This window comes from Anarhichas minor, unplaced genomic scaffold, assembly GCF_050575085.1.
Source record: "Anarhichas minor isolate MPS153535 unplaced genomic scaffold, ASM5057508v1 ptg000021l, whole genome shotgun sequence".
Classification (NCBI taxonomy): Eukaryota; Metazoa; Chordata; class Actinopteri; order Perciformes; family Anarhichadidae; genus Anarhichas; species Anarhichas minor.
This window is the reverse complement of record NW_027466467.1, coordinates 7095390-7108011: the sequence shown is the minus strand read 5'-3', so window position 1 is coordinate 7108011 and position 12622 is coordinate 7095390. Positions and strand designations below refer to the sequence as shown.

At 41.8% G+C, this 12622-nt stretch overlaps 1 protein-coding gene and 1 non-coding gene across 2 annotated transcripts; both read left to right on the top strand.

The window, feature by feature from the left end:
- Positions 1-2388: 2388 nt before the first annotated feature.
- On the top strand, positions 2389-5784 carry LOC142954844 (G-protein coupled receptor 22-like). Its single transcript, XM_076096122.1, has one exon. It carries the CDS (start codon positions 2389-2391, stop codon positions 3940-3942), a length of 1554 nt encoding a protein of 517 aa, XP_075952237.1. The 3' UTR covers positions 3943-5784.
- A 2458-nt stretch (positions 5785-8242) lies between these two features.
- On the top strand, positions 8243-8315 carry trnaf-gaa (transfer RNA phenylalanine (anticodon GAA)). The gene has a single exon. It is a non-coding gene; the product is annotated as a tRNA-Phe (tRNA).
- The last annotated feature ends 4307 nt before the right edge of the window (positions 8316-12622 follow it).

The window sequence follows — 12622 nt, the reverse complement described above, 5'->3', positions numbered from 1 at the left end:
ATTTGCTGATACTATTTTGCAGTTGCTCTTAGGGGACTTCCGTTTCCTCCTCCATTCTGCTGTTTACAATGCCCAGGGAGAAGAGGAACACATGAAAGTCAACAGAAAAGGCAGACTGAGCGCCAGGGAATTAGTTTTTGTCTCCCTTATCCTTTCCGTGGGAATGTAACATGCTTTTGAAGTTGATGTTTTAACTCTACTACTCTACCGTCTCTCTGTCACTAGCGTGGCGGCACCAAAGAGCTCGGTGTCACACACTTCACTACGATCACTCCTGTGCCCTCATTAATCTAGGCTCTCGTAGTGTGGTTGCCGTGGTAACAGAAACTGGCAGAAAACGAGTCCATCGCTCGACCAAAAGTCTCGTTTCCAGCAGTTGATAGTCGACAGTTGGTCCGTCGTGTTTGTTTGTTTCCCGTGCCTTCGACTTTTAGGGTCGTCAGCAAATGTTTTAACGTTGCGTTCGTGATTTTCACCTCTTGATGATTTCAGGGAAAAGATGGCTGTGATTGGATTCATTCAAGTGATTTCCTGCAGGTGCAATCACTGGCCTCCTGCTTCACCAACTGCGTGTTCTTCAAGATGGGAATTATGGGAATGAACCTGCAATTTCTATTTAAGCCTTTTTTAAAATCCCCACCAAGGTCCAAATGTTTCAAACATAGTGACTGAAACCGCTCTCATCATACATTGATCATGCATCCTAGTAAGACCACACGAGCTAGAAGTTATTTTAAAGAAATGTTTGTGCAATATGTATAAAGCTAGAGTCATAAGGTGATTTTGAAGTAGCCAGCTCAGCTCTGTCAAAATTACATAAATACACACATAGACATACACATACTTGGAGATGTGTGGGTGTAACTATTGCTTGACCAGTAACTGTTGCTACAGTGAGTTTGTTGGTCAACCAGCGGAGGTGTTGCACATACAATAGGCTTTGTGCTCAGCAAACAGCAAGTTGTTGTTTGTCAAGAAACATTTACAGTATGTACAGTAACTCCCCTTAAAATCATATTCATATTTTTTTGTGTTCTTATTGAACAAACAACATTATACATACATACAAGCTTTAGAAGTGCTGGTTACTGTACTTGTTCTTTGATCACATGAATCTCCCTGAAATCTGCTTTGTGGTTGATGTTTACCTTTGTTTTTCCTTGACCTCCTTCCACAGTATATTTTAGTGAATTAGATACTAGCACTGACACTCAAATCATTTTTAATTAAGTGGTTGTCAGTTTAACGGAAACCTGAGTTTTTTTTTTTTTTTTTTTCCTCAATCACTTTGGCTCATTTTTTAAACAGTCTCTATTGCATGTCTGCAAAACGTAGTAACTCACACAAAACATTTCCTTAAAATGAAAAGTTGTTTTGTCATCGTGTGAGCAGTACTGGTCAAAAACAGTTTTTTCAGTCATCCCTGGAAAGGTTTCTTATGAACTACACTCTGTTTTGCTCAAACTTTAGTTTTTTTAGCACTGACTGCTTACTGTACTATAGAAGAATACAAAGTAAGCAAAATTGACATTCTTCAAGAATGTAGGTAAACGTTTACTGCGAAAAGACAATACTGTAGTACACAGAAAAAGGATATGCACATTTGTACGTACACAGTAAATGTATTTGTTTTACATGTAACATATTGTATAATAATGATAATATTTATATTTATAGTAACACAAGTATGTCTGACAGATTTTGATAATTGAATGTCTCATTTTGCATGCGATGGCTCAAATGATGAAAGAAAGTTTAGAAGTTTTTGACAATTCAGTTCAGTCAGTTTTTATCAGCAAGCCATGTAGTTATTGTGCAAAATGGTGTGTCAAAACACGTTCTTTTTACTGATCCACTGAGAGCGCAAGTGATTGGTCTGATCACTTATCTTAAATCAAATGCCCACTCCCAAGAGCTCCAGTACACATAAGCGATGGCCTGTTGTAGGTTCTGACAGCTTGTGTGCAGGTCTCAGGCTGTGGCTGAGCCAAAACGGTAATCAGAGAATACTGGAAGGAGACAGATTGAAGGCTGTTCTGATGCATAATGCACCTGTTCAATCTGCAGACGCTGGGAATGATATATGCTTATTTTTAACAATTGATCGTAGGAAGGTAGATAGATAGACAATGTCTGTTATCATCTCTGTGTTATGACATTTCTATCCTAATAGAATGTTGAGATGTCTGACTTGCTATGAGAGAGAAAATGTGTTTTGATTTTCTCCTCCCGCAGTTCATTTTTTATCTGTATGAATTGTGTTTCTGTCTCCGCAGCGCTGTCGTCAAGCTGTTATTCATCGCTGCATCATGGAGGCTCAGTCAGGTGCATCATGGGAGGTCATCAACGGTGTGACAAATACAATATATGAGGGCTGAGAGGTTCGTCATGGAGACGGACAGCTACACCCCAGGTCCAGCCACCACTGACTGGGTTGGGACGGTGGCCGGCCTGGAGGGAATGGGGCTCCTTCAGGAGCAGGGAGGGGGGGGCTTGGCCAGCGGCCCGGCGTCCTGGTACACACCATACTCGCTGGGCTTTCAGGTGTCGCTCACCTCCTTCCTCATGCTGGAGCTGGTGTTGGGTTTCAGCAGCAACCTGACGGTGCTGGTGCTCTACTGCTCTCAATCCAATTTAGTGGACTCGGTGAGCAACATGGTGACTGTGAATCTGCATGTGCTGGATGTGGCGGTGTGTGTGCTGTGTCTGCCCCTCACTCTGGTGGTTGTGCTGCTGCCTCCAGGACCAAACATGGCCCTGCTCTGCTGCTTCCATGAGGCCGGCGTCACCTTTGCCAGCATAGCCACGGCCATCAACATCCTGGTCATCAGCTTGGACCGATATGACATCTCAGTGCGGCCGGCCAACAGGCTGCTGACCACACGTAGAGCAACGCTGCTCCTGGCTGCCGTTTGGATCACCTCGGTAGCTGTGTTTTTTATCCCGTTCTTGGAGGTGCAGTGGTCCAGTGGAGAAGGAGCAGAGGAGAGAGGGCAGGTGACACCCTTGTCGTTGTCCTCGCATGGTATCAGTGCCGCAGTGGCGCCAGCGTGGCGCAACCAGACACTGCTGTGTGTCGGTGGGCAGGGCTTCCACACAGGTCTGGCTATGTACTACCATCTTATCCTGCAGGTACCCATCTTCTTCACCACAGTGGCAGTCATGCTCTTCACCTACTCCAGAATACTGAGGGCTTTAAACATCCGCATTGGCTCCCACATGAAGAAGGGTCCGCGGTTCAGGGGCCCTTCCGGCAGGGGGCAGGGGGGGCCCCACAAGAGACAGAAAATACAGAAGGCGGGGCTCAAAATGAACGATGGTGGGAAGGTAGGAGGGGAGCAGTGCACCGCAGATGGTACCAAACAGCTCTGCCTCCCTCCACTCATTCCTTCCCCCTCCCCCACTCCCACGGCCACCTCCCCCCCTGCCCTGTCCTCCGCCCCCCTCGTGACCTCTGACACAGGCGCTGCGACCGCCATGCCCACCACCATGGGTGTCCAGGCCTCCGTGTCTGCCATCATTGCCCTGAGGAGGGCAGTGCGGCGACACAGGGATCGGAGAGAGCGACAGAGGCGGGTGTTCAGGATGTCCCTCATCATTATCACCACGTTCCTGTGCTGTTGGGCTCCCCTCTCTGTGACCAACATGCTAATCTTGGGTATAGGCCCCAGTGACGCCTTGGTCAGCCTCCGCCTCTGGTTCTTGGCCCTGTCGTACGGCACCACCGTCTCCCACCCTCTGCTCTATGCCTTCACCCGACAGAAGCTGCGGCGTGCCCTCCGTACTAAGGTCAAGAAGAGGGTGGTGTCCCTGCTCCAGGTAGACCCTTCACCGGGGGGCACCGTCATACACAACTCCTGGGTGGAGAACAGAAAAACCAGCCGGCAGGTGCGACTGGAAGCAAGCGAAGGTACTGACCGCTGCCTGGCAGAGGTCCTGTGAGACTGACACACACGGGCCAGGGTAATTATTAGTAGTAATTAAAAATAGAGTCACAGGTGTGTTCTGTTATTAAACTCACTGGTGCGTGAAGCCAGTGTAGGAAATAAACATATTTCCACCTCTGGGAGATGTTCTAATGTAACCACCAAGCCCATGCTAAAGACGGCTAACATTCACAGCAGGGACAGCAGGATGCTGTCGACACTCCGTCTCTGCGGCTGAAGAAAATCATACAACAGCACACACACACAAATGTATATAATTTGCACTCTGTCAAATGGTGAAGTCTGTTTACATATGCAGTTGTATGATAGAGCGGTCTCCTAGTGGTGCTTACCTAACTGCTCCAAAGAATGTGTTTAGCCAGCAGATGATCTAGTCTGCCACCCACTCTAATGCTCCAAGGCAGCTTTAAAAATAAAGATTTGATACACTTTGAACAAATAAATACTCAAAAAACTCTTTGAATGTGTTTGATATTGTCTCTGTCTTAGTTCTGCTCTGATGGTATGATGTCTATTCTGAACTCAAAGGGGAACATGTTGGATATTTACAAGCAAGACACAGGGATGATATGAGGATACGATGTAAATGTGCCAGGGTTTAATCAAATGCAGTTTTGCTTAAAGCAGTTATTAAACGGTTAATGTTACAGTGTTTACAAGAAATCTTGCAAAGCTCTTTTGTATAAATGCAACTCTTTTGCTCCAAAATTTGTATCAAATGGTGTAATGTCTTATTGATGTTTTACATATACTGCTTGGAGCAGGCAGGTACATTGATTGAAGTCATAGTTTAACATTTTGGGAAATAGGATCATTGACTTTCTTGCAGGGAATTAGATGAGGAGATTGATAATGCAGTCTCATCACCAAAATCAATAATCGCAAAAATAACCATAGAGTTCAATCAACACCTCTCTGAAACATTCTCAACAAAAACTGAATACTTACAGCCTGAAGAAAAGTAGTAATCTTTGTCGGTCTGTTGTTTTGGATTGCATTATATTTAAGGTTTCGGCATGCTAAAAGCATGCAGTTCTCTTTTGAAATACCATTTATGTACATGTAAATATTGACCAGGGTAAAACGTATTTCATGTGAAATCTACAATAGAAGTCACTAAGACTGTATGTGATTATAGATTTTGAGTGATTCAGTCGCGGCTGGCTCGTCCAAACATGTGGTCCCGTGGGTCAACTCAACCTTAGTGTACAGCAACACAAGAGAGTAACTGTCCACTGCAGCCACACACACACACACAATGCATTCTTGAATGTAAACACATGAAATATTATATATTATATTGTATGTACAGCAAGAATATGCTATCTTTATAGGTTTTGGTCATGGTGTTCTTATGTGAATGTATCACCATGCAACGTTGAACTATATCAATAAATATGAAATACTGAGGTCTGGATTTACTGCTTTTTTTCTCCTGTGCTCATGACAGTATGAATTCATGTATGCTGCCTGCTGTGCGTTTGTTGAATGCCAAAGAGGTAGGGCTCCTGAAAAATGATACAAAGTATACAATACAAACAATGTTTCTGTCTAAACAGCCCTGGTATTGGGTGGAGCTGTCATCACAGTTGTTTCCCCTTACAGCATGAGGACAATGTACACAACTGTCCATATAGCTATGATTATTTCCTTGTTACCAGAAGGGACACGCCTTGTCCTCTTGGACGCGGGTTGTTGCAGTAAATAAAGATATGCTTGTGTTCAATATGTATTGCTATTCTCTGTGGTCTGTGTCGGGCAGGGACGGCATGCTGTATGATAAACAGTTTGTGCATTTATAACAATCAGAAAGCAGCCAATAATAAAGTGAGTAGGTGGTGTGATTTGTATGTTAATTTTAGCGTTGTCTTGTTACTGTTGGCATGGTGAAATTAAACTCCACTGTTGAACCGGTTTCCTACTTTCTGATGAGAAGCCATCCTTCTGTTGAATCCTGTTTCAAGTGGGTACATCCGCGTTGACAACGGGTAGACACGAGCACCTCCAGTACCTGCCAGTGTTCATGTCCTGCTCCTCACAATGAGCTATACTGTACGCATTTAGTGGAAAAACTACCGGCATGCTGTTTGAAAACTTTGCGTGGGCTCTGCGTTGCGTGGGAGGAAGGTGATGCAGACCTCTGCAGTATGGGAAAAAGAAGGTCATCCATGTGGGATGAAGCCCGCAGGGCAAAGTAACTCGGCAGCACTTAAACCTAGCCAGAACCATCAGGAAACTGCTGCTACTTTTGATGATTTTGATATTTGGTTAAAGTCAAATCACATTTAAATAATAGAAAAAATAATTAGCCATTTGGATATTTATTTTAATGATACATATAGTACAAGTCAAGATCGACCTCTGCGGTTATTATCTAACGTTACATCTTATGCAAGTTAAAGTTCAGCTGAGAGAGCACTGGACTGAAACACTTTATAGTTGCATGCCCTTCAAGTCATTGTGTCAGTGCCTTCAGAGTAAAGACACACATCTTTAAGTTTGAGAAATTATTTTAAAAATATTTGTAGATACGACTTTACTCAACACAATTAAATACAATACATGTTTGTGGATAGTGAAATATTTGTGGGTCATAGGAAACATTTGTGGACCGTCTTCTGGGGGTTACAAACATTAAAGTCCGATGAAAACTTCCATTAATTACAGGCAAGGATAAATACAAAGCAAACACAACTCTCAAACAGGTCTTGACTTCTCACTGCAGCTTGTTCATCAACAACGTAACTCAGTGCTCACTGTGAAAGGTTGCTAGAATTGACACTTAATGCCCAAAAAAAGGAATCCACAATTTTTACAAGATTAATTGTTGTAAACTGTCCGTATAGATTTATATTTGAAAAAAAAAATATTTCAGAGTAGAGAAACTATACAAAAAGAACAGAGTATTAAGCTGTAAGGTCACATGATGTCTTACTGTCAAATGACACAAACATTACGAGAGAAGCACAAGGTAGTCTTGTGAGGTCATGTGAGGTATTTTCTGGAGAAAAATGTTTTCACAGGACTTTAAAGAACGTCAAGGCTTAATCTCACTCAAGCAAAACTCCCAAACTCCTTCGATGTTCAAAACTGGAAGTCTGTCGAGACCTGAGAACAAGAAAATCAAACAAAAAGAAGACGAGGAACCATTTGAGGTTTATGATTGTTGTTAATGTAACGATATAGGACCTAAAAGGAAGATCCCTTTTATGTAAATGTATTACAATGGGATAGAATCCAGGGATTATGAATCAATTCATGAATGACATAACATTTGTAATAAACAAATCTGAATAAACCTATTATACTATGGGCTATGTTTGCATTCTTTGCATTCTTTGCAACAGTAATGCAGTAATGCAAACAACCAGACATTGTTGGAGTGAATTTAGACACTATGAATAATGTAATCATAATCTGTATCACTTACATCAATTACATCAGCTCAGACTGCTGAGTGAAAATGCCTATAAATATTATTAGGGCCAGTCTGCCCTCGGTTTAACATCTGCCACACATGCTGCATCTGTAAGGGCTCTTGCATCACGACCGACCTCTTCCATCATGGACTCCATGCTCCCTGAACGTGTGGCTGCATCTTGGCAATATTCTGCCCAGTTTCTGCCACAGTCTTTTCCCAGCCTGTCAACAACCTGAGATTTGAACTTTACGTTGTGAAGAATTCTAACTTGGAAAAGGACAGCTAGAGGTTCACGTTGGGGTAGCTTTACTCAATTTAGTGTTTACAATAGACGTTTTGGGGTCATAACTTTAAAAGGTCACATTTATTTTCATTTCTTTCTAAATTTGTACAGCACTCAAGTCAAGTTAACTCAAACTTTAACATCACCGTGTCTGACTCTGTGTGCAGTGCACCGGCCTCTGTATCGCAGAAACTGCATCTAAAAACCCAATAAGGTGACTCCTCATGAAAGCCAAGATGAAACAATCAAATGAGGCGTGTGTTTGAATTTGTATGATGCACATTCATGTGTGTTTTATAAAAACCCTAACTCTACCCAGGACGTACCATACAGTGTATGCTACAGCATATTACACCACACTGCAAGAGCAACTTGCAAATATATCAGAGGTAATTTGTTCCTTCTAATTAAGGAAACCGTTCTGTAGACATAAGATCAAAATGCTTTTAAATATTTGTCATTTATCATGAGGGAAAATAATCAAAACATCTCTTGTAACTGTCAATATGGTGAACAATATCCTGAGCTAGACTGGCCTCTGGTGGGTCGACCGACGAATTACATGAAAAAGGTGAACCGCTCTCTTCATCCGCCGAAATAGCTCAGTTGGGAGAGCGTTAGACTGAAGATCTAAAGGTCCCTGGTTCGATCCCGGGTTTCGGCAGTGACCTGTTACGTTTTGAGCGCAGAAGGTAAATTAATGTGTCTAAATCATGGGCTAATGTATAATTGTACTGAAATAAGATGCAAATAGAAGATAAAATAGATAAATATTTACTGTTGTGAATAAATTAAAATTAAAACCTATATAGGACATCAATTGATAAATATATTTCTACATTTTTGTTCACTTTCATTTCTGTATTTCTGTGTCCTTATGTTAATGAGGTAGGCGGTCCTAACCTCGTGCACGATTTGGTAATTAGGGAATCCAGACAGAAGCAAACGAGTCCTAGCAAATCTTCCCTGTAGACGATGTCAGAAAACTAGTTTAGTGACGGCATGCACCTTAAACGTTGGTTTATAGTCCGCATAAAAAGAAGAAAACTAGTTAGTAGTGCACAATATAACATATTTACCTGAAATAGGAAGCCATGTAGTTTTGTTTTTGTGCAGAACAGAGGAAACGCACTAAGTTCACTTCCAACGCAGTCACACAATGTGACACTCATCCCAGTGGACCCCAGAATCCCAGTGGACGGTAGGTTTCTGCAGGGAACAGTTTTTAATGCTAAATCCCTTGTGTAGACTAAAGTAGTATCGCCGGTGTTGAGTGATTTCTTCAGGCGTGCTGTGCATCAACAGATCACACACTCCTGTAAAGTGTGTCCCTTCCTCTGTCTCTGTCAACTTCGCATGGTTCTCTAAATCGGTCGCTAATTATCGTAAATCATTTGAAATGACTAAACTATTAATTGACGATTAAATGAGCTAGCCAACTTCAACGTTACTGTACACGAATCGGCATCGTCACACTCCTATAACCAGTCCTGTTTAATTATGAACTTTCATTTATCCATGTATTCAATTATTTATTTCCATATTTATTTCAGCATTATTTTATTTATTTCGGTATTTATTTATACATTTATTTTTGCATTTATTTATGTATTCAATGATATTGAAGTCATTTTTCGTCCTCCATACTGTCTATATATACTTGGCTATAGTCAAGCAGGGTATTGTTTATTATTTTTGTGAATGTAGGTTATTATTACTTTAATATATATATATATGTATTATTCTTTCGAGGAGGACATGTTTTGGATAACACACAGCAGTAGTACATTCAACAGCCAGCAGATGGCAGGACTCATGCAGAGTTTCAGCCCACTAAAGAAGACTGTGAACAATGCAACCAAAGACACTAATAACAACTGAAGTACATCGATGCTGCACCTGCATACACTGTGCATGCAGAAGTAGCTCAGTTATTCTGGAAAGGCGGTAGCTTGCTGAGGTGCATCCAGACGTACAGTCACACACAAACTACACACTGCTGTAAGATTGGCAAATGAGCAAATGCATTTTGAGCGTTTTGATACTTTGTTTTCATACACAGTTTTCATCCATTGCATTGCAAATGGCACAACTTTAGGTCAGGTTTGAAAAGGCTTTAAAAATAAGAAGTCTACTTTCTTTTAGACAAAACTATTTTGTTTTTGTTTCTGTGCGTGTATGAAAGTGTATTGTTTGTTGTTATAGGCTATACTCACATTTGACAAGAGGAATAACTGAAGAGTTGAACAAGTCAAGGTAACAACGGATAATGATAAACATTTCATCCAGGTACGTATATATTTTCATATTAAGTAGGATCTGAAACAGCTGATATAATGCCAGTATAAATACATGCATGTTAATGAGATGGGTGCGTATACATGTATTTTTTTTACTGCTCCTAAGTTTAAGTAATGGACAAAGAAGTAGCCTAATGTTATACCAGCTAGCAAGCAACATTGAGGAGGTAATAGAGACAAACATTGGATATAATTTGGTTCAGTATGTTTTTGTAGTTGGAACACTTTGGTGCAAAATAAGCACTTATGTAACAAAACAAACAAACAAAGTTCATGCCACATCAGGCATAATATCATGCCAAGAGAGCCTCAGCAGGACTGCATCAGGTTTCTGGGACCTCCGACCGTGTCTCAGCTGTTCTCACCTGTCTGAGTGCCAGCTGAGGCGTGTAGAGGCAAGAGAGAGGCTCGGTCCAAGAGAGCAGGTCCAGGCCGCGGGGGCGGCAAACAGGTCACGGATTTGCGTCATTCCCATTGAAACCTGAATGAATGACCAACCGGCTTTCTGTGTCGATGTGCTAATCAGCAGTGCGTTGATAATGAACCGACCCAAAGTGATTCAGAGAACTAACAATGTGGAAGATTGGCAGGAGGGGACAGAAAAGGTGTAAAATGTCCTGCTGAGCTGCAGGGTTGTGAAGAAACGATTGTGTGTGCGTGTAGTACAGCTTGTTCCTGGAACTTGTTTTCTTTCAAAATGAGAGCTTTAAAAGTGGCCATAATAAAATCAGCTAATACTTGATTGATCTATAAGATACCTCTATGCTACAAAACCCTCCCACAGCAACATGCAACATATTTTTCCTTCAAATAAGGTTGTTTTTTTTCACTGCAGTTATGTAATGTTGCCTGTATGCCTGCCTTTGAAACACACTATGTAATTGTGTTTGTGTGTTTGAGGTGTTTGAGTTCTATGCACCCCTGAAAGCATATTAGTCGACAGAGATTACAAAGTAATTGTTTCCTCTATTTTTCTAATAGATGTCGTGCTTTCTCATTTATTGCTATGTAATTTATTTCTGTTGGTTATGCAATCTCTCTCTCTCTCTCTCTCTCTCTCTCTCTCTCTCTCTCCCTCCCCCCCTCTCCCTTCCTTTTGAGTGTTTCCACAACTGTAGTTTGTTTCCTGGTGGCTTTGTTCCCACTGCTCTTGGAGACTTACAAAAAAAAAAAAAAGATCCCAGTCAAGCTCTGAACCAATTCCATTAGATGGTTGAATGAAATCCGCAGGTGGAGAACAGTCTAGACAGCCGAACGGATTCATGGTTGCGCAGAGAGGATGTTTTTGCTCTAATCTCTATTCATTCTAGTTCCACTTCCAAGCAGCTCCCACAGACGCTGCGGTCAGTCTGGCATTGCTTAAAGGCTTGCATAACTTCTACACAGCAAACCTTCTCCCCCGTTACAGCACCACTCTCTGCAGGGCCAGGCGATCTCTCTTCCCAAAACAGGCAGTGACGCTCCCTGTCAGGACGCTCTCTGCAGTGCAGGTGCATAAAGACTTCAGCACCTTGATGGGCAGCCTGAAGTCCCTGAGGCGTAACTGGCGCTGTCCACCCTCTCCTCTGTCAACTGATCTCTGACAACTCCTGAGGGACATATCTGGCTCCATAGCAGCTGAATTATGTGCATCAACGTATCGCTGTCTGCTGTTTGGTGCTGGGCAGGTAGTCTACCCTGAGTTTATTTATTTGAGCTTTTTGCTGAAAACACCTGCTTTTTTCATGAGGAAACAGCTCAGGCTATGTTAAACATATACTGTACCCTGGCCTTCCGTGGCCCTGCAAACACTTCTTAAATTTCCGCTGCTGTACACATTCTAGAGTGCTCACAAAGTATGAAAGGTCACCAGGGATCCACTGCTGTTGGATTCCTCAAGCCGCTGTCATCACACACCAAGTGGGCAAACATGTTGATGAACGAGTTCACCCACACCCGACCCATCGCAGGTCTGTGACAGAAGATATGGCTCTGTTCTGTCAGTCACTTTCTTTTCTGTCCGAGTGTGTTAAAGGGCCCATATTGTAGAAAGTGAGATTTCCTTCCTTTTTTGATCCTTAAGTACAGACTTTTATTGGTTTGTTATTTATACTTTGCATGTTGGTTTTGAGTTTGATGGTAACAATGCAGCTAAGGTAAATAAAGTATTTTTTTATCTGTCAAAAGTGGCATTTGGTAAAATAAATAAGATTTGGCACAGGGCCCCCAAGAAGCTGGTGCATCTTAAAGTTGGAGGAGCTGCTGAACAAGATGCAAGAAGTTTAACAACAACTGTGTGCTACACAAATCCGCCCCGATCCCATGTCTTCTTAAAAGAAGTACCGCTGAACTAGTTGACAGTATGAGGAAACTAACATGTTTTTTTGTTAATATGAATGAATGTTAATATGCTCTTGTAAAAGCCCAAAATACAATGATTAATGAACCTGAAAATGAGCATAATTCTTTTTCATATCAGAAAGTAGAACTGTCACATCACCAAATTCGCTGCATCCATTTACCACTTAAGACTGCAGTAAACTCTTTGCTTGTTCGTCTACTTATATCACAATAACATGCAGAGACACGATTAGCGAGATATTTAAAGACAATGAAAATCAAACTTAAAGGTGTTTTTCAAGCCTTCTTGTAAAATTCACATTTGTTTACCATTGAATGTTGGGGCAACATG